General features: G+C 42.8%; 1 protein-coding gene across 1 annotated transcript in view; it reads right to left on the bottom strand.

Moving 5' to 3' along the window:
- Positions 1-23,603, bottom strand: part of SKAP1 (src kinase associated phosphoprotein 1) — a 1,469,988-nt gene that overhangs the window by 1,415,975 nt on the left and 30,410 nt on the right. Inside the window, exon 2 of the mRNA XM_078645553.1 lies at positions 8,116-8,221. Coding sequence (XP_078501679.1) covers positions 8,116-8,221 — 106 coding nt within the window. The remainder of the gene's footprint in view (positions 1-8,115; positions 8,222-23,603) is intronic.

Raw genomic sequence — 23,603 nt, 5'->3', positions numbered from 1 at the left:
ATGTGCTAACTTGACAATCTTGTTCCTTAAACCACTGGGGGGAACGAACTTATCACCTCTTAACAGAACTCCGTCTTTGACTGATAGTTCCTCTGCCACCTGAGCAAAATTCTTTAGATCCCCAGACAGGTTCCTAACATCTGGCCAAGTTTTAGTCGAAAACTCCAAAGCCTGTGACAAAACACCATCCATTTTACTAGCTTCTTTCCAATCCTTTTCAGAAATGGTTGAACTCCACTCCTCCACAGCATCCACCATAGAGACACATTCTACATCTTCTTCAACTAAGTCATCCTCATCATCTTTGTCCATCAACATTCTGGACAAGCAATCTGCCCTGAAATTTTTACCTCCCGTGATGTGTCTTAATTCAAAATTGAATTCCTGTAGTTTAGAAACCAATCTGGTCAGCCTAGGAGACAGGCTATTGGTACCAGAAATTTTGTTGAAAATAAATGAAAGGGGTTTGTGGTCAGATAGCATTACAAACTTGCGGCCCCAGATATACATTTTAAACTTTTGTGTCGCCCACACACAGGCTAATGCTTCCCTTTCAATTGTGCTGTAGTGTTTTTCAAAGTCCTTCAAGGATCTAGAGGCAAAAGCTACCGTGTGTTCCTTGTCTTCCACCTGTTGACACAGTACGGCACCAAGCCCTTTCATACTTGCATCTACTGCAATAATGCACATAGAATCATCCCTAAACGCCTGAAGGGAACGTGCAGAGACAATTAAATCCTTGATTTTAGCAAAAGTCTCATCCAACTCTTTTGTCCAAATAAACTTTTGACCTTTCTTCAATAGTAACCTCAGAGGTTCCACCACCTGGGCGTACCCTTCTACAAATCTGGCATAGTACTCGGCAAGGCCTAGAAACGAACGTAGAGTGTCTTTATCACTTGGGGGTTTAGCTTCCATTAAAGCCCTAATAACAGAAAATTTTGGTCTAATGCCAGTTTTCGAAATTGAATGACCCAAATACTCTAATTCAGACACTCCAAACTTGCATTTGTCTTCTCTGACTGTCATACCCCTACTGCCGAGAATGAACAAAACCTTTTTGAGTAGTATATTGTGTTCCTCCATTGTTTTAGTAAAGACCAAAATGTCATCTAAGTATGCTTGAACTCCCACTAGATCCCCAAACAAAGAGTCCATTAACCTTTGGAATATACTTGCTGCTGATGCTAACCCGAATGGAAGCCTCAGAAACTTAAAAGCACCAAATGGGGTCACAAAGGTTGTTAACTCTTGAGAATCTTTGGACAAGGGAATCTGGTGGTAAGCGGACTTTAAGTCTAACAATGAAAACCACCTAGCACCACCCAGATTTGCTAGTAGTTCTTGTATTTTGGGGAGGGGATGACAATCAATTTTTATGTTTTTGTTGAGACCCCTGAGGTCTGCGCATAGCCTGATCTCATTATTTTTCTTGCGTGCGACGACGATGGGCGCAACCCATTGGGAGGATTCTGAAGGTTCTATAATCTTGTCTCTAACCAGATCCTCAAGCATCTTTTTAAGTTCCGCCCTGACACTAAGGGGAACAGGGCGAACCTTATGGAAAACTGGTGATGCTCCGGGAATGAGTCTAATCTTGTGTTCTGCGCTACTCACCAAACCAATTTTATTACTAAACACATTTTTAAACTCTCTTAACAATTCAGTTCTATCGATTTTAGTATCCTCAATAAAGCAAATAGGAAAGTCACGTACTTTGATTGGATTTTCGTCTCCAGGAACAAGATATAGACCCATTTTAGCAAGGTATTTCCAACCTACGATATCTTTCCCTTTAATTGCTACGTAGACTTTTGTAATAATGGATCTACCCAGGACTTCTACACTTGTTAAGAAAAAGCCTAACATGTCAATATCTTTCTCCCCGAAAGCTTTAGAATTAACATCAGATTGACTTAATTTTACATCTTTTCCCCATTTATCAAAAAATGTAGAGTCCCTGAGGATAGTAATGGGAGCACCAGAATCAGCCATTACCTGTAGTTTAATGTTGTCGATTATGGCTTCACACAAAGGTCCCTTAATAGGTTCAGAATCATCACACTCCACCATTAACATTAAATTATCAAAGGTGTCATTACATTCATCCATATCCACATAGTTGACCTTGACAGATTTCTTTTGGAATCTGCAAACCTTTTGGAAGTGTCCAACTTTCTTACACCCCACACACCGTTTGTTCATGGCGGGACACCCTTTGAAATTTCCAATGTGAAATTTGGACCCACATCTAAAACAAAAATTTTGCTTATTTGTATTACCACTAGACTTAGTCTGCCACTTTTCCTTAGTTTCTTTACTAGAAATGGCATATAAACCATCGTTAGACATATCATCAGAAATGAAGTTAACCTTAGTGACTGAATCTAAAGCCATGGCTTTAGTAGAAGTTACGGATCTTTCAATACTAAGGCTAAGATCGATAACTTCGGACAATGAAGGATTCTTACAACTTAGAATTCTTTCTTTCACCTTGGTAGAAGAACAATTGAATACAAATTGATCACGAATGTAATTGTCCAGCAAAGGACCAAAATCACAGGTTATAGCTAATACCCTCAATGCTGAAATATATTCGTCAATTTTTTCATCCTCCTTTTGCTTTCTTTTATAAAAATTGTGTCTCTCCAGCATGATATTAGGAGATTCTTCAAATTGATTCTTTAACCTGGCAATAGCCTCTATATAAATATTCCATTCGTTATCACCTGAACCAGCAGCAGTTGGAGGGGGAATGGGAACCAGGCTCTTAAAAATGCGTTGCGCGGCCAACCCAAGACTGCCAAAAAGAAGAGCAAATTTCCTAGGAGGAGAATAGTCTGAAGCATCAATTGCTAAAATGTGATTCTCAAACAGGCCAAACCACTCTGACCATAATAACGTAGGTTTTCCAGGTTTTTCAAGGAAAGGAGGGGGTTGAGTGACCTCCCTAACAGAAGCCATGTTACAAATATAAATTAAGGAAGTAAATATGTAGAACCAATAACACAGAGAAAAACAAAAAAAAAACTTGAAAAACACAATTTGCTGAAAGAAAACGTTTTGGTTAAAAGGCACCAAATATAGTTACTGTTACAATTAGATGTGGTAGTAAGGCGTGTGAATCGCCGGTACACACGCAGGGATAAAGCGTTGTTAGGACTGTCTGTCACTTGAGCAGTCCGTCGTTTAAACTGCCTGTCACTTGAGCTGTCTGCCGCTTGAACAGCCCACCGCTTGAACAGTCTGTCGCTTGTACTGTCTGCCGCTTGAACTGTCTGTCGTTTGGACTGTCTGTGAGGGGAGTGAATCTCCGAGTACGAACCTTCACCCTTTACCAAGATGGCGGTCTTGCGTAGCGTCCAACGTGCGACGTGCCGTCAGTGTGCAGCGTCGTAAGCGTGGAATCCCAGAATTCCACGCGTATCGAGAGTTCCAAGGATTCCGAAGGTTCCAAGACGTGCTGCCGGGGTTCCAAGAGACCGGTAAGCGCGTAATTCAAAAAGTAAAACGAGGCAAGTTTAGATTCAATTCTTAGAGTAAATCCGAAAATAGTGTTAAATCCCCAAACGACTTTGAAGGAGTTTATCGTCTCAAGAAACACCGACGACACTTAAATCCAGAAAAGTGTCGGTGAAACAAATTTGAATCCGCTCCTCCTCTCTCATGTAAACGTGTCCCAAAAATCCGAAGATCCGTTTGAAGTGACTAAATAAGCCAGTATGGAATAAAAGGTCATCAAAGGATCGTTCGCCAAAATTCAAATTTGATGCGAATTCATCAAAAATCCTTTTGCGTGGGTCGGTGATGGAAACAATCCCGATCGTCGCCAAATATGTAGAGGACCAAAGGTCTTGAATAATGATCCAGAAAAGGTAAGTAATCCAAATGAGGTTTATTCGATTAGGTTTCCAATCACAGGAGGAGCGTCTCATCAGCCAGGAGTCCAAGTAGCAACTGACCAAGCTCAACGGACACCTGGCTACTGAGAGTAACTCCACATTCAAAAGAATACATTAATACATTCTATGCACATGCACAGGCATGTGCACACGAAATAGAATAATCATCAGCACGAGAACAATAATAACAAGATTCAACACACTACAACCACTAAAATGACAGTATTTTTGATTAAAACAAATGGTCAGACTTCGAGGACGCGGATTGCCGCGGTCACCATGCTGCCAGTCTCACAGTGACACCTGGCTTCCAGCAGGGGCAGTGTTGGGTCAGGAGCTAAAAGTAGTGATGATGGGACTTTTCAGTTGATTATCGGCCATTCACTACGTATTGCCGGCTAATGCAGGATTTTAATTCGCATCACGATGATTAGTACGTGGGTTTTTACACCCCTTCCCTGTTACTATGTCATGTACCACGGGCTTGGAAATACGAGGATGGGGAGAAAATGTAATCATCCAGTAGTTTGTCTATATCACATAACGAACATATAATGTATGCTGCATATGAATGTATAAGATACCTCATTGAGATCTTTAGATATGTGTGTGTGTATATATATATATATATATATATATATATATATATATATATATATATATATATATATATATATATATTTTAAAAATTGGTTCTCAATGGTATTCACAGTTCGTCTGATGGAACATTGCAATGGTGACCGATTGCACTGCCGCCAAATTTGTGTCCCAACATGTATATTGCCGTACCATATTGCATCAAGCCAGAATGTATGACTGTATTGATTTTTCAATGCTAAATAAAATAATAATTTAAAAAATAGTTCCACATAAGCAAATACACAAGGATCTGCAATAAAATAATTCTCACTGATAAAAATGCACAAAATAAAATACAACAGGATCACACAATATGCCGACGCACTCTACTTACATAAAAGGTACTTGGACTAGTAAGGTGCAAATGCTCCTTGAGACCCTCACGGGTGAATAACTGTGCTTTACAAGTCCCTGATTGATTATATATGCAATTATTTAGGAAATAAAAAAATAACCTATCATAATATAAGGACTATAGCAGTTCTAATATCATACATATATAGGATTCAGTGCAAGCAGCTTAACAAAGCAATGTAAACACCATAAATCAATTAGACTGTTTAAATATTAATACACTAAAAATCATGATTGACAATTACAAGAACAAATACAATTAATATAATCCTATCTTTTTTTTTAATTTATTTAAAATATTTTTTATTCATTTTACAACAAATTTTACCCCCCCCCCCCCCCCCGCCCCCCGCACAGGACAATTTTACACGATAAGGGAGAAGGTGACTAAGAACAAACATATACCAAGAAAAAAAACGAAAAAAAAAAACCAGAATATACCTACATTCAATAAAAAACACAGTTTAAATCCAAATCATTAGATGACTTGGGTTAAGCTTTAAATTAATCGAGTAGTACAAAAATCCATATTACTTAAGACTACTTGTACATTTGCAGCACAAACAAAACATAAATCAACTTGAGGTGGGTAGTAGACTTGAACATCTGTTTGAAGTTATCTATATTAAATGGAAAGTAATTACCTTTCCTTCCACTTATTGAGTGGGTTCCATATATGTAGCCCTAGAGCTCTACCCCTTTTACCCTTCCTAGCATAAATCCCTTTCTCTAAATTATAAACACTTAGCAGCCTGGCTACCCATTGATGTACTGTGGGTGGAAGTCGGTCACGCCAAGCTGAAGTAATACAGATTCGGAGCACTGCCATAGCTACAAAAAGAAAGTATTCAAACTGTTGGTGGTGTGAGTCCTCCGCCGCCCCTAGTAGGATCCAACTTGGAGTTAACTTAACCTCTATTTTTAAAGATCTTTCCAAGAATAATTCAATAGCTTCAGTCAGAGGTTGTAGGTGGGGGCAGGTGGCGAATATATGAATGATATCTCCTTCTGGACTATCGCAGCGTGGGCAGGTGATCACGTGTGTCCCTCCCCACTGTGCGATTCTTGCCGGTGTGTAATATAGCATATAGATAGTTTTGTAATGTTGAGCTTGAAGGGCTGCTGAGTAAAGAATCTCCTGGCCTAGCTGTAATGAATTCCGAAATACCTCCTGCTCTATTCCTAGCTTGTTAACCCATTTAGATTCATACTTCCCTAGGTCGTCCTCCCTATTTTCAATAAGCTCAGCATACAAATATTTAATTGTACAGCCCTGTCCCCTCTCAATGATCCCCAAAATTGTGTTTTCTTCGAAACCCCTTAATCCCCCTTTTTTGCTAGAGAGGAAGCTTCTAATCTGTAGGTACTTAAAGAAGTTCCCTGAGCTAAGGCCAAATGTATCTTGTATTTCCATGAATTGGCGCATTCCGTTGGGCCCTAACACATCGCCCACTTTCTTCAGCCCCCGGCTTCCCCACTCCAAAAATATCGTATCTGAGAAAATCTCTTGTGGTAGCGTAGGGTTCTGATATAACCTAGTATAGGCGTTGAATCTTCCCAACCCAAATCTTTTCGTAAAAGCCTTCCAAACCTTGTATGCCTCAGCCATTGTTTTGAATTTTTTTCTCTTAAAATAACTGGGTTCGGTGTACTTCAGGAAAGTGTTCTCTACTTCATCCCCGAGCACTAATCCGTAAATAGAGACAGACCTATCTTTTTTTTTTTTTTAATTGTTGAAAAAAGTTAAACATTTTTAAACAGACCATTTCTGTGGGTGATGCCAAATGAAATTTCAAGGCTTCTGCTGACGAATAAATATTGTACTTTGAAAACAAAGGTTTTAAAAATAGACGACGCAGCGAAAGCAGAAAGGGACAATCAAATTGCACGTGATTTTAAACTTGTACATGGTTCCTGCAGAGATCACAAAGCCGCTCTTCCCTGGGTAGCCCATCCCATGCTCCGGAAATATTTCTCAAAGGAAGCAAGTACAACCCTAATAATAAGATGGTTCTACGCACTACATGGGGAGGTTCCAGAAAACATTTAGTTGAGATTTTTTCAAATACTACTCTCCACAATTATATCATTCCTGATGTGCTGAGAACACAATACATTATCTCTTTTCGGACTCACTTAATAAATGGATTTTGCTCTAAGCTCAGAAATGTCTCATCTAGAGCTTCCGTGAAGAAGGAACAGCTGTTACTAAAACTTGCTAGCAAAGAATTCCTTAAGCTGATTTTAGGTGTCCAGGTCTTGTGTTTTTTGGGCGAATAATATTTATAGCTTGCTTGGTCTCCGAGATTGAACTCTACACACAAATTATAGTTTTCATTTTGGAAACACCCATAATTCAACCCCTTTGCATATACTAGGGTGGGCTAGACATAGTGGAGCGATTCAGAGGTAGCTGGAGAGCGCCATTAGATCCAGAGTTACTCGTTGGAGAATCCTATGCTTGACGATATGTCATCGTCACAGGAGACCCTTGGCAACGTACATGCCCAAGAGGGTCATGGGGTGGAGAATTCCAGGTGTTGGCACCGTCATGGTAGAGCCCAACATAGAGGGAGCAAGTAACTCACAGAGCTGCTAAGAAGTGGCACTTGACCTTCAGGGGCAGAATACTGATTTGTTTGGGCCTGAGCTGGATGACAAAGAGGAAGAGGCAGAACTTGCCATCATTTAAGCAAGAATTCCTAAGTATAAACGAAACCACCTCCTTGTGGTGCCCATCTGAACTTCAAGTTACGGAACAGGATAAAGTGGATATCTTCACTTTAGTGCGGACACTTGTGCTTTTCTGGAGACCAAGTGTGAGGGACTTGGCAGTAAGTGTGGGGGCTGCATCTCTTGAAAAATGTTTCCTAAGCGTGGTGTTTGCCCTCATCCGCTATTAAGGTGCTGAAGGGAGGAACTGTCTTTTTTTGTGGCCGTATCTCAGCTCTAAATGTTGCCCCCACTTCTTCCTGTGCCTACCCTCAGCCCCTCTTGTTTTCTAACTTTGTGTATTGTTAAGTTGTAGGGCGCAGTGGGTTTCTCTGTTCAGTTTCTATATCTTTTGATAAATGAAATTCGAACTTTGGGTGATAGCTGCTTGAGACTGTACTTTATTTCTGAAATTAAGGATTTTTTTTAACAGTGTGGCATTATGGTTTCTTTTGTGCTGCTCAATAAAACAGATTCAACATTATCCTGAAACAAAAATCACACAAACCTTGCCTTCATCTGCCGAAAGCCCAGTAACAGAGCATCTCTACGCTGCCACGCCCGGTCACTCAGATCCTCATTCTGCAAAAATTCCACCAGGAATGTCTCAATATCTATGAAAATCAGAAACACCAAAAAAGTTTTACAAAATTAAATCCGGAGGAAGTCAAGCAACCACTTAAGGTCTCTACTTACAAGAGTCAGGTGAGGTGGACACATTCATTCCCTTCTGTGACTTGTGCATCACCATTAGAGCCATACCAAGCTACGCTAAATATCTAAATAAGGACTGTGGCCATTGAACAGGGGCACCACATATGGATCGCCTTGCCTCCGGAAGAGGAAGAAGAATCCGACCATCTGAAATTCTGGTAATCGATTAAGACTTGGCTTTATCAGCAATAATCAGGTCTGACTCGTCGTCAGTTTTCTGTTCTGCCCAAAGAGGGCCGTGTGGGCTGCTTAGATGTCCCTATTCAGCCAGGGGCGGCCTTAGGCATGTGCAAGCTGTGCACCTGCATAGGGCCACCAAACCCCAGGGGCCGCCACCCCAATATTTATCCTTAATATAATAATCCTCCGAGGATGGATACATATTTGCGTGGTGGCCCCTGGCAGGGATTTGGTGGCCTCCGGCTCTGTTCCACTTCCAAACACACCGACACCCCCGCCCCCCCCCCTCTTCACTGGCCTCCGCGTTCCACCCCGCCCGGACCCCCTCTTCCGGGGCCCCCTATCTACGCTCCCTGACCAGGGCCGTCATGAGCCTAGAGCCGCCCCTGATTCAGCTGACTGACTGCACAACTTACAGCAACACAATGGAGTTAGTGCTCTTTCATTTTATTGAACCTGGAAAAAACGAGGAACGTATTTAATGAGGTAATTAATTCCAGTGAGATGTAATAATATGCCCAGCGTCACACAATTTGTTGAGTACAGATGCTGGGATTAGGATTTTGGTCCCCAGGTTTCACAGCATGAACTCTTACGAATCTCATCTCGACTTACATGCCCCATCATTATGGCCTTCCATTTTAGAAAATACTTCGTATCTTTAATACTTTCTCCCTAACTTATATACAATTATTACTAACATCTGCTGTACAGTTTCATCATGATCTGTCATGCTAATTAAAATGTATTTTTCAGAAATTCATGCTAAATTAGTTTGAGACGTTTGTGATGCTAATATTTGTTTCCTAAATGGGACTCTGTCTCCCGTGAGAGATATATTTAGGGCATGATGATTTCATTGCGTGCTGGCTTCGGGAACTGTATTATTTTTATTTCTGAACCTGAAATTAAAGAAGCAGACACGGGTGCATTTATTATGCGGTTTTATGTAGTTCCAAAGTGCCACTTTTTGATTCCTTTCAAGTACTTTAAGACACTAATTACACAAAAAATTAGAGAAATTTGAAAAATACAGACCGTTACAGCATGCAGATTGTGCACAAGTGCATAAGAATTTAGGCAAAAGTAGGCCAGTCCACGCCTTGGGCTCTCCTCAGTTCCCAGCTTAACGCCGACTGCCCCAACTCATGCCCCCAGGTGCAAGTAGTAGGCGTTTTTGAAAGTCTGCACTTTTGATGCACACCACTTGCCACTCACCACAGTTGCACGCAAAGGTAGAGATTGCAATTGCATTTATATAGCGCTTACTGTGTGGGGTTGCAGAGTCTAAGAGGCCCACAGTAGAGACCAGTCTGAAACACTCTATGACATGCTAGATTTTTCAACAGACAGGACACAAAATGAGCAAAGTCACAGATCTATGCAATTCCTGCTAATAGGGGCCATCTTCTGCTTTTAAGTAGAACATATTTGTGATGGCAGCGATAACTTGTGTTCTACATAGCTCTAAATACCCCACTTCTGCCATTTCTAAATGCTGTAAATAACAGATGTTACCATTACCCAAATGATAGCACTCAAGTTTACCCACCTACAGAAGTATGCATTGGGGATATCCATGGCCTGCTCGAGCGCTGGCTTCTTAATGATCTGTGGCTTGCGGAGTGCTGGCCGATAGCCAGGCACCGCAATACAAGGGGAAATGCCTGGTGGCGATGGAGTATCATGATGAAACAGCTGTGGTGGCTAATTAGAAAAACATACAAGGGCCTTGTAAACCATCTCAAATTTATAAACCAGCCAACCTAATGGAATAATTCACTGGCTGACTAGCAGAGAGAGGCGTGGTCCCGCGACACCAGGGATACAGCTCTAAAGCGGTGCGTGGCCAAGACCGGCGTATAGCCTCTCACAGCTTTGGACGGAGGCAAACGCTCATCCACCCAAAAATGATCTTATCCGCTTTCGAGTGCACTCCAGAGATGTCAGGCAAAAGCTCTACCGAGGGATTTGAATGTTCATTTTGTGTGGGAAGTATCCGGATGATTCCTTGACACTCTTCAGCGTTTCAGATAGAGCTGTATTACAAGTTTGACTGTTATGTTGTGTTATCGGCCATTTATAAAGCGTGCTACCATCCTAAGGTCTCCAGGCATAAGCAAATAAGAAATCAGAGCAAAGAGAAATACTACAATGTGTAAAGACAGGTTTTAAGTCTCTTACTGAAGCTAAAGTGGGACACAATGAATCTTTAGTCCAGCAGAAACTGGCTCCATAGCTTAGACGATAAATCTGAAAATTATCTACCGCCAGTCCGTTTCTTTTTTAATTTAAGGATGTTCAGGAGCTCGTTCTCCCGAGGTGAAGGAGGAGAGGGCAGAGGCGCTCAAGATGGCGGGCGGCACGGCGCCGTGGACTCTGCTGACTGCGGCCGCCGCTGGGAGGTAGGATCGCGTCCTGCGCTACCCCGGCTTGCTGAGACTCTCGCCGCAGCTACTGGCATAATTTCCTCTACCCTTATTTCGGTGGAGACCACCACCGAGGGAATCCTCCCAGCGCCTGCCTGACTCTAAGATGGCGGCCGGAGGCGACTGCTGATGGCGATCGCCGCTTCCACTGGCTCGCCCCAACTTTCCCCCGGCCTCCTGCTAATCCTGTGGCCCTCTCTTGGTCTTGTGGCCTGCCTCCCGACCTGTTGCCAGCTTGGGGCCACTGCCAGTGCCGGATTATCCGGACGTTTATTTCGTATGAACTCCAGTTTCCTGTCATTTCCACGCATAAGAACTAAGATGGAAAAAACTGTGTTGGGGGAATTTATGGCCTTGAGGAACTATCACCAAGCGCGGAGAGAAACTTGGAGACAGAGAGCTCACTTGGTTGCTGCTGGGATTGAGACTTCCGTCATGACTTCAAACAAAGTAGTTGTAAAGGGACAGCTGAAATTCCAGGAGCCTAGTCCCGACAGTTCGACGATTTCGAAGGGCTGGAAGAGGTCCCCCGCTACACGGCAGAGGAGGGCACTGGACATTCCAGGAGCCTAGTCCCGACAGCTCGACGACTTCGGAGGGCTGGAAGTGGTCCCCCGCTACACGGCGGAGGAGGGCACTGGACATCGAATGCTGTCTTATTTAAAGCGCTTTGATAACCTAATCGGTTCAAGTTACTGAAATGTGCAACGTAACTGATTCTATGTAAACTGCTGTGTTAACATGTAACGAAACTGGTGCTATGTAAAGCGCTCTGATAACCTAATCGGTTCAAGTTTGCGCTATAGAAAACTCTAAAAATAAATAAATAAAATAAAGGTATTAGAGGAAGAAAGACATCTGACTGGGGTGTAGAAGACGGGGCAAGACTTGTGGAAAAGAGAGTTCTACCATAAAGACATTTATGGAACTATCCATATTGGGGCAGAAAAAATAGGTCAGTCCTGCAGGATTTCCCTCGTGGCAATACCAGGGATCCAATGGTATTCCGGCTGAATTTTATCTGATTTTCTCCCTCCTTCTTTTAATAAAGCTTTTATTTTCACTATGCTGAAACTCCACATGGATCCTGCAGATATAGCTACTTGCCTCTAATTATGTATCCTGAATAAGGATGATAAGATCTTAGCGAAAATACTAGCTAGTCGCAAGAACTCCCCCATCTGATACAGGACGACTAATACGGCTTCATCACAGTACGCAATACCTCCCCCAATTTCTAGAGGTTATAGAATATTGCGTGCCATACCCCTGAATTGTTTCCAAATGCTGCATGTATTGCTCTTGACCTTGAAAAGGACTTCGATTCTCGTTACTGGGGATATATGTCTTGATTCAGTTATGCGTCGGTCCATACTGGCATAAATGGGTGCATATTCTATATGCAAATCTGACCACTCATGGGTAGTGAATCTTTGTTTCATGGACTGTTGGCAGAGGCACACATCGGGGCTGCCCTTTATCGACATTACTATTCGCCATGGCCATGGAGACCCTTGAAGCATGGTTACCCCTTCTTGAGACACAGTGGGAAAAACCGCTTTGGCATACCACGCCATTATATGCAGATAATTTTCTGTTACAAGTTAGCGATGCAGGCATGAATCTTTCTTCGAGTGCACAACTGCTACACAACTTTGCTATGATCTGGGGCGAATCTTCTAATTTTCCTCCATGCTCAAGATATTTTCTCCCCCCTTCATGTACAATGATGAATGCATTTATCCCTATTGTTTAGAAACCGGTCGATCATTACCATTCACCCGAAGATCTGTAGGATGGTACTATGGGAATAGCAATCCGGGCACTATGTTGACAAATACTTTTCTGGTCTTCTCTCCCTCTGTTGATTATGGGTCGGAATGCATTGATTAAGATGGTGGTGTTCCCTAGTTCGCTATATTATTTTGCAAATCTCCCATTACTTATTCCTCATTCTGAACTTGACAAGCTCCTAGGTGACTTGATCTGGGTTGCAGAATGTCACCGGGTAGAATTATCTCCTCTTAATTTATCTGTGGAGGGCGGGGTTCTAGGCCCCCATGATTTTGGGCGATATTATGCAGCAGCCCATCTACAGTGGACATCCGAATGGTTGGCAGGTGTTAGATCATCTCAAACAAGGTTTAATGTTTCCAACTATAAAGTTGTTTCACTTCACTCCTTAACGTTTTCATCCCAATGCTCTCAGAGACACTTCCCTAAGCTGATGTGAACAGCCTTGCCGTGTTTTACTCAAATACGAGTGATTACGAAGTCAATGCCGCCACATGCCCCTGCGACTCAGCTGCTTATTCTCCCCATCCAAACAGAATGGATTCTGTTTGGTCAAGTTCGTGCTTGGGCCGACCTGGGTCTGTCTACACTGGGGAATCTCTTTATCAATGGCAAATGACTGGATTTCCCCATGGTTATAGCAGATTATGATGCACCTCTTAACCCTCCCACCGGGCAACTCCTTACTTATGAAAGTATTAAACGGATACACAGATTTATTTCAAATTCAGTCATTGGGGCCTGTCACATATGAAGTATATCAGATGTTACACACCATGACCCTTAGGGGTAAACTGATCAAATGGTTCTACATTGCTTATGTATATCACTGGGACCATTCCAAGGAATCGTTTTGAGATACTTGGGAGTCAGACTTGACAAGGCGGTTTCCTGAGGCCAAATGGAATAAAATAATGCTGTATCCACATAATGTGACAGTAACGCCAGGTTTAAATACATTCAATTTAATATCCTGAACCAGGCATATTTGACACCCAAATGTATTAGTTAAATATATCCCTGGGGAAGCTTTGAATGCCCCCAATGTCAATTGCTCGATGCGGACTTATTGCATATGGTCTGGTCTTGTATCTCTTTTTCTTCCTATTTGGACATGGACAATGATTGGCTCTTCCTCTACCACTGGTGAAACATAACATCACGATGCACTGGAAGAATATGTTTACCCCCCACCGCCTGCCCCCCGTTCCCCCAACCTGGCGATACATGTGCTCAGCGTTGTTCCCTTGGCTGCAATCTGAAAGTACGCTATTACACAAGGAGGAACAAGCTGCATTTAGGAATAATTTAATAGCAGAGCCCTAGGATATTCCTGTGGAAGAATTCAAAACTCATAGCAAAAATGATAAACCCGTGACTCTTCTCATTAGGGTTTCCCCCAATTTTTGTGAACCTACTCCGCATGAATCTGGCCAGGTACTTGTATTTTGGGTTAAGTTTTGATGTTATTTTCCAATTGTGCTGCCTATTTCTTACTTTTTCTCAACACCTAGGCTTGGGACTGTTGAGACACTGTATGCGTTCATTGGCTTTCGGATGGGGGAAGTTTGATGGGAGTTGTGGAATGTTGTTCTGAAAGTTACAAATATGGTTTTTAATGCTCGAATTGCCTAAATCACTGAGGTGATACTCCTTGCTTGTTGTAGAGACTGTTATATAGACCCTGTTCCAATGTATACAACCTGCATAAATGTATCAAAATATATTTAAAAAAATAAAATATAAAAAGACATTTATGGATTAGGCATAATATTTAAAAAAAGATTGGCTTGTGGGCTGGTATCCAGTGAAGCTTGAGTAACAAGGAGCTGGCAAAGGAAAACAGTGGGGCTTCCGAGGTCAGTTGTGCTACTGGATTATGCATCAACTGAAGTTAATTAATTCAAGACTTCGAAATACCAATGTAAAGAGCATTACAGTAGTCTAGTCTCGAACGTATGTAGGCAGTCACCACCATTCTTCTGGCTACTTTCAGGAGAGTCTTTAATATTGGCTTTGGGCACCTAAACCAATAGAAGCAGGATGAAACCACCAAAGATAGCTGATAATCCCTCTTCAGTTTGAAATCAATTTTCATCCCAAGACTGCTTAAGTATACCACAGGTTTCAGACGATGGCCAACATCATTTGGCCAAGAGTTGTAGCACCTGGGGATGATACTAGGAAGGAGAATGTGGTCTTATCAAGTTTGATTGTCAATCAGTTATAATGCTTCCACAATTTGAGCTTCTCCAGACAGCGAAGGGATGAAAATAGTTCACCTTTCTTATTGAATTTAAAAATCAATTGGGTTTCATCTTTATAGGAGTAAAAAAAAAAAAAAAGTAGATCTAAATGACTGCAGGAGTTCAAACAAAAGGGTAGATGTAATCGTTAAATAAGAGGGCGATAAAACTGGCCCTTGGATGACACCGAATAATGAATCATCAGAAACACAGAAACAGGACATGTGAGACGGTAAGTACACCTTTATTCTAATGGTAATACCCGCTGGGCAGCACAATGCACAACCTCCAATTTATATTTTCAGAATCCTTCTATCCCAGTTCCATGGAACCTGACCCACTACATTCCAGCTCACCGACTATACAGCATTCCCCTCTTTCTTAACAACGGTGGACACACAACAAAAATCATAGTAAATAAAGATTTTTGCACTGCATAGGAGGATGTGCATATTATGAAAGAATACAAATAAATTAACACTAGATACAACAAAAATAACTAAGGAGTTTTCGTTGGTACATTGCACACTGCCATACAGCTTCATGCTATGTTAAACTATAATCTGGAAACTCTCTTTGGCATTCTAGCACAACTCTTCACAACCCTGGGCATAGGATGCTCCAAACCACCATACTAGTCTCCATTTCTCTTTAACGCTTCAAGTGCAACAAGTTAGAATTAGGACACCCTCTCCATAGTCCACCTTTTGCCTCCTTCCTTGGAAAGCGCCGGGACACTCTTTTCGAGTAGCCGTGCGCTATACAAAAACGTTATAACATAACATAACAAAACAACAGAAGGACTTCCCACATCAACAACTTGTTTTGGAGAGGACCATTTAAAAGTTCCTTTTCGCACACTCGTCCCCACTTTCACATGCAGAAATCCCCTTTTGATAACTTCCGCTCAGGTCTCATAAATCATCTATCTGTTCTTCTGTATGCTACCATTCCCCATTTGTTTTGTCAACTGCCTCAATCAATAGACCAGACAAACAATCAGCATTCATACTTTTAATGCCAGGTACATATTTTATATTGAATGAGTACTCCTGCAATTTGTATAGCGATTTAGCAATGCATTAAGTAGCCTTACCACAACCTTTTGTGGAAAACAAATCAATCAACGCTTTATAGTCCATCCTCAACTATAAAGGAATTCTCTACAGAATATTTCTAAATTGAGACCCTGATTTCCTGACCTGGACGTCACGTGCAGCGCGAAGCTCTGCAGACACGTCATCTCCTCCCGTCTACCTAAGGGACACTCCTTTGCTGAAACTGGGATTTGAATCCGGCGCTGCCACTTGCTCCAGGCTCACCGACCCACGCCTCGCGGTACCCGCTCCGCGGGTCCCGCTTCGTTTGTGAACTGACCTGCCTGACTCTTTGGTGTTCCCTGCACCCAGCTGCTCCTGTGGGGTCCTGTGAGGCTGTGAGGCGGCAGGGCTGCGAGCGCGACCCGGGACTCGCTTTCCCAGGAGTCCCGGTGTCTCTGGCCGAGTCATCTGGCCACACTCTCCCTGACCGCCCCGCCCCACCACGCCCTATTGCTTCATGACTATATATTTGTGAGTCCCTCGCTGCGCGGGAGCGCCCGGGGCTAAGCCCGGGCAAAGGGCGGGCCCTCTGTGGCCCTCCGTGGTCTGTAGTGTCTGGTCTGGGCGCACCCTAATTTTACCTCTTATCCTTACCTTTTTGATTTTTGATTGACGCTTCTGGGGTTATCTTTCTTTGGATAGCCAATCTGTTTCCTCTGTGCTCATTGTAACCTGTGGGTCATTTGTTGTGATATTCTTATTGTTCTTTGCTTTTTCTACTCTGTTAGAGATGTCCACTCGTAAAACTAGGAGTCAGAGAGCAGGAAACGACAAAACAAAAAAAGTTATTGGTACACTAGATAATTTTATTTCTCGAACAAACTCTCTGATAGACCAGGGTATCTCTTTAATGGAAAGGAGGGTTTCATTAGACCTGGCTCACGCAAAAAGGTCTTCATTGGGCAATATTGCCATGATACATTCCCCACCGCAAAGTTTGACCACCCTTGTTGCTGCTCCCGTTGGGTTGCCCATTATTGACCCTACTCCTGCCAGTTGCCAATCACTAATTCCCAGCAATGCCCCCGTTACTAGCATACCACCTTCTAACATCCCCCAACCACCCGTAATAATTAACCACGACGACACAGTTGCTTCGAAGACGGGTGGGTCAGACATAACTATGGCAACTTTAAATATTTTGAACTTAACAAATCCTCTAACAGACAATCCCGCTATATTCTCAGAAGGATCTATGGATTCTAACTCTAGGAGGGAGACTACAGGTATGGCGATAGTAAATGATGGGACTCTTCAGGCCCCCACTGATCATAGAGAGTCTGATCCTTTAGATTCCACTCCCCATTTATTATCTTTAGGGGTCCCGGGCGATATAACTCATGATAGCAGCCTGGCCAGTATTTTGGACATTAGTGGATCTAATGATACACTATCCAACTCAGGGGATGGGCTTGACTCTTTAATGGAGTCTATGTCTACTTTGTTAAAATCCCTGCTTTCGCCACTGGAGAATAGGCTTTCCAACATCGAACAACAACTAGCTACCATTCTAGCGCTTCAAGACCCTAGACTGACTACCCTTGGTCCCCCTATTTCGGTGGCTCCACCACCGATTGTTAATATTAGGAGTACCAACCTAAATCCACCTACGAGGAGTATTCCGGTTCCTACAACTACCCCCTCTATTTCCCCTCTACCGGCACAAAGTACAGTGAATAATATTAAACCCTCCACTTCTACATGTTCGAGTGCAGCGAATGGAATTGCCCCTAGTGCAGTGAGCAGAAAGACCCCTAACAACCCAGCCCCCAGTACTGCCCCGCCACAGCCCAGAAAAACCACATTGCGACGTAACATCAATTTACCACCTGATGCATGCCCGTATGTGGTCGTTCTGACAGGGATTCCTGAGCTGCCAATGTCTACCTCTGAGCCCTTCTGGGCGATTAAAAACAAAATATGCCACTGGCTTGACAAAAATTACCCTCCACCACCTAGCCTAAATAAGAACATACTTATGGTAGAACGGGCACCTTGGGTAGGTGGGAAAAAGAAAAGTATAAAGGGTGATTGTGTCGTCATCACGTTTGAGGACCCGCGACTTGTAGAATTTATTTGTTCCTCTCCTCCCTGTGATAGCAAGTCAGTGGTATCAGCTAAACCCCTGTCTTTTTTCTATGTGCAAGAGGGGCAGGAGGACGTTAGATGGAGTTGGATGAGGCCGGCTAGGAAAGGTTTAGGTAGAGGTGGTACATACCAGAATCAGCAACAGTGGGGAATGCCTGCAGAAGAAGGATGGAATCTAGTCCATAGGAGGAGGGGGAACCAGTGGAAGGGAGCTACACAGTCCTATGGAGAAGTATGGGGCCCACAACTTAACTACCCTCTATTCCCCTGTTATAATCGATTTAGTGGGCTGGAAGAAGTGGACTGACCATCACCCCACAGTACTGAAGTTGCCATGGGCAGTGGGGTACCTACTCCTGTAGATGGAGGTTTTATTATTACTGCTAGGGAGGAAGTACCCAATCAGGACAGCGCTATTCCAGACCCCTTGGTAGTGGACGTGGCTATTCATGCCGCCCTGGATAGACCTAGGCTGTCCCCTTCCATTGTTAAAATCTTGTCCTGGAACATAGCGGGCCTAAAGAAAAACTTGCCCGATCCGGAATGGAACACTTTCTTAGAAGATTTCCATATCTGCATGTTTCAGGAAACCTGGTGTGTAGAGCCAGAATATAAGCAGGGTTATTCTACATTTTTTGTCCCTGCAACACAGCTTGGGAGAGGGCGCCCATCAGGTGGTCTACTTATTTGGATTAGGCTAGACTTGAATTGTGAGGTTACAGTTAATTATGTCCCCTGTAATGATATTCTCCATCTCACTGTTAAAAGGCAGTCCGCCAGGAATGTTTTTGAACTTTTTTGTATCTATGCTCGGGGGCTCCCAGGGGGCCAATCATCTCCAATACTGGAGTTGCTGGATAGTAGACTCTCAGCACTCCCTTTTAAATCATCAGTATTAGTGGGAGGTGACCTTAATTGTACATTTGAGCCTCTCGATGAGGATGAATTCTTGGGCTCTTTTATGAAACAAGGAAACCAGTTAATTCCATCCCTATCTTTGGCCCCAATTAAGAAGTGGTCGGCTCGAGCCATTCAGCTGAATGCCCTGGTGTCCGCTTACGACCTATGGGCCTTAAATGGCCGTACCGCATCTGATCGTATGGGCGCTATGACCTTTAATCGAATAGGCTGCCCATCACGGATTGACTACATCCTTTTGGATGTATGGTCATGGGCCAATCTAATTGATATGGAGGTCAGCCAGAGGGCTGATAGTGATCATAATCCCCTCTGCATGGGTATGTTTTGGGGAAACAATACTGGTGAAGAGGTTCAAAATGAGCTGATTACTAAAGAACTAGTCCCCTCTAACTGTAATCGCAGGATTAAGTGGAATGTGGTTCAGTGTAATGAAGGGACACTTGAGATTATTAGGGCTCTAGTTTCAGCTGCTTCATCTGCCCTGGCACCAGCGAACCAAACTGCACTTCAGCTTCAGGGGCCGGAGTTGGCAACCAAGTATAAAGACCTGATATGGGAGATCAGTATATTTTTTTCTAAAAAAAACAAGGGTGGTGATCTGACTAAATGTTTGCAAAAAAAGGGGAACCCTTGGTATACTGCCTCCTGTAGAGGGAAAAGGAAAGCAATTTCATTAGCTATCAAAAATAAGGATGCCTTAGCTGCTAGATTAGCTCGAAATGAGTATCGCATTAGCATTGCGAAAGCCAAAAAGGATTGGGAAGAGGATCACTGGCAGGCTTTAAAGGAAGCGGCGCATGGGAAAAATGCTACTGCATTTTGGAAGCTGATTAACGCCATTGACAGACGAGGCGCTGAGCCTATTCCCAACCATATTACTGAGACCCAGTGGCATTCCCACTTCTCGAAATTATATGGCGTAGACTCCTTGGAAGTGGATCTAGCATCTACTATAATTGGCACTGATCTTTTGGTCCATCGGAATGATGGCTTTACAGAGGTATTCTTCACGTCCCGTGAGGTACATGAGGCCATTCTTAAAATAAAATCGGGCAAGGCACCTGGCCCGGACGGAATTCCGGGTGATTTATTGTTGTCTAACCCACTGGTTTGGGCTGATTTTATTGTAAATGTTTTGAACCTCATCCAGTTGGGCCAGCAAGTACCGGACTCATGGAAGGGTGCAGAAGTTGTTACTGTTTTTAAAAAGGGTGAGAGAGAGGACCCTGCCAACTACAGACCAATTAGTTTAATTGATGTCATCCAAAAGGTAGTTGGTAGGGTAATTGTAAATAGGATTGAGGGTTGGCTCATGGAAGAAAACATTTTGTCCCATTTTCAAGCAGGATTCAGAAGTAATGTAGGGGCCATTGACCAAGTTTTTAGATTTTGTGCAGTTTTTTGGAAAACTGTGTCAATTACCAGAGGGAGCCTTTATCTGGCTTTTATTGATCTTAAAACTGCTTTTGATGTAATACCCCGTGTTAAACTCTGGAATGTCCTATTGGATATGGGTTTCCCACTCTATTTGCTAAATCTTATCATCAAACTCCATGAGGGTACTTATGCGAAGATACGCTGGGGGACACAGGGGCAACTCACCAAGAGTATACCCGTTAATAGAGGGGTGCGGCAGGGGTGCGTGATGGCCCCCACTTTATTCTCCCTCTTTATAAATGGGGTGGTGAAACATCTGCAAGAGATACCAGCCGACGCCCCAGTTGTGGCTGGGGAGAAAATGCCATCGCTCCTCTTTGCCGATGACACCCTGCTTTTATCTAAAACCCCCACAGGCCTTCAAACCCTTCTTGATCAGTTTAGTGTTTTTTGTCAGGAACGGGGTCTCACAATAAACACAACTAAAACTAAACTAATGGTTATGACCGCCAAGAGGAAATATAGGAATATCCATTTGACCTTGAATGGATCTCCCTTGGAGGTGGTCGAAGAGTTTGACTACCTTGGTGTTAGGATTAATAATCACTTGAAATGGGAACCGCATATATATAAAATGCTTTTAAATCTTAAGAGGGTTTCCGGCACTATTTTAAAAAACCAACGTCTCTCTGTGAGTAGGCCAGTTTCCCCTGCCCTATCTGTTTATGAGGGTAAAGCTATTGCCTCAGCTGTATATGGCTCGGAACTGTGGGGCAATGAGAATACCAACGACCATGTTCGATCAGAGAATAAGTTTATGAGGGATCTGGTATCTCTTCCTTCCTCCACACCACTTAAACCGCTATTTTTAGACCTAGGTAGAAAATCCATTCGGTATATCCTCCAGCTCCGTCCTCTTTTATACTGGGTCCGTTTGAGGAGGACCCCAGAGTTAGCTAACTATGCCTTGGTTTTAGATGAAATGCTAAAATTAAATACTTCAGGCAAAATGAAGTGGCTAAATGCCCTAAAACACCTTGTAGTAAAGGTGGGTTTAAGAGACGCGTGGGTATCCCAATCACCACCACCAAAACAAGTGGTGAAAAAATTATATTGGGATTGGATAGAGGCCAGGGCACTACAAAACCCAAACTGGGGCCATTTGACCGAGACATTTTTGACCCATAAATGCACTTTAAAACTGGAGTTGTTTCTGGATTTTATTCAAATTCCTCGGGAAAGGACCTTATATCTTAAATTTAGACATGGAACATTGCCCCTCAAAACTTTTACATCTAGATGGAATAATAAGAGGGAAGAGGATATAAAATGTCCAGGGTGTACAAATCCCGAGGAATCATTGGGCCACTTTTTCTTTGCCTGTAAGGCATACATTCTACCTAGGAAGAAATGGTTAAAACCAGCATTAAAGAATCTTGGTGTTAGAGATTATAAATCAGCCTTACGTATTCTTATTTCCAACACCACTTCCATGGCTATTACTTGTGGAGTTGCAAAGTTTTTATCTTGTGCATGGATCATCAGGACTAAGATTTTAAAAAATGTTCATCAAGTCAATTCTTCCACATAATTCTTATATGTATTTTTGTAAATAATGAACTGTTTTTTATAATTGTGTGTATTATATGTTTGTACTTTTTATGATACATGTGTCGAATAAAAGTATAATGACTTGACTTGATATTTCTAAATTATTGAACATTCCACCAGCAGGCCAATGGCTCTTTCTCAATCGTCAGATACCCTCCTTCTGCCCACCTCAAAGTCCTTGAGGCAAAAGCCACAAACCTTTCCTAGACAGCATAAGCATTGCACCAACCCATGCTTACTGGCATTCATGACTACAATCGTTCAGTCACATATGATAAAAGCCATCAACTCAACAGTATTGACAATGCTTTTTTTTAATGTCTAGAAATACTTCTTGACACCATCGATGATACAAAATGTTCCTTCTTCTTCATCAATCCCCTTAACGATTTTGTATGTTCTGTAAAATGATCCATAAACTTAACATAATATTATGCTGTGTTACGGAAACAACACAATTGACATTCATCCTGGGATTCGGGTCATTATAAATCACTTCCAATATCCGACTTTAGTCTTAATACCTTTATTTGACAGTGTGCTCCAGGTAATCCACTTTACTTACAGCAAGCCTACACTTATCATACCCATTGTTAGCCATGCCTTCCCCAGTATTTTCAATAGCTCCCTTAAAATACTATCATGCTGTTCTCTGTTGAGCCTCACACAGCACATCATCCTGAAAAAAACTCACTTGGGCTTACCTATTAACATTGTCAAGAAGTACTGAAAAACAGCGAATCTGGAGGCCAAGACTAACTGCATGCAAATAAATTGGTAAGGCAAACACAAGGAGATGATGGACGGAGTGTTGAAACTTTTCAGACACTCACCCCCAATCACAGATCTGGGTTGAATCCATCCTGAGTTTTTAGCTCACTTCGCCACCCCAGTTCAGACACAGCTATATGCAAAGCAGTCTTAACCCGGTGCCTCAAGGAACAGACCAGCCAAAACTGCCAAGCCATTTCTTCCCTGGACCGGAAACAAGCATCCTGGGACCAGTTTCGAGGTAACACACCTCATCAGCAAGGCTAGCTTGAATCCAGTGGCAAAGTGAGCAAGGGACCAAAGTTTCAGCACCCCATCCATCATCTCCTTGTGTTTGCTTTGTTCGCCTGAAGTTGGCAGGGTATGCCCAGAATGGAGTACCTTGCTCACTTTGCCACTGGATTCAAGCTAGGCTGGCTGATGAGGGGTGTTGCCTCGAAACCGGTTCCAGGATGCTTGTTTCCGGTTCAGGGAAGACCTGGCTTGGCAGTTCGGGCTGGACTGTTCCCATGAGGCACAGGGTCATTTGCATGTAGCTCAGTCTGAACTGAGGTGGCGAAGTGAACTAAAGAACCATGATGGATTCAACCCTGATCTGTGACTGGGGGTGAGTGTCTGAAAAGTTTCAGCACTCCGTCCATCATCTCCTTGTGCTTGCTTTAATAAATTGGTATGTCTCCTTTGGCATAAAAAAAGACCATAGGTGCCTAGAATCAGGGCGTAATAAGATCTGATGATATGAGTTGGGTAGTTCCAATGTGGTAA

Source organism: Lissotriton helveticus, chromosome 5_1 (assembly GCF_964261635.1).
Source record: "Lissotriton helveticus chromosome 5_1, aLisHel1.1, whole genome shotgun sequence".
Lineage (NCBI taxonomy): Eukaryota > Metazoa > Chordata > Amphibia > Caudata > Salamandridae > Lissotriton > Lissotriton helveticus.
Note: the sequence above shows the minus strand (reverse complement) of the source record. Positions and strands in the feature narration are given on the sequence as shown.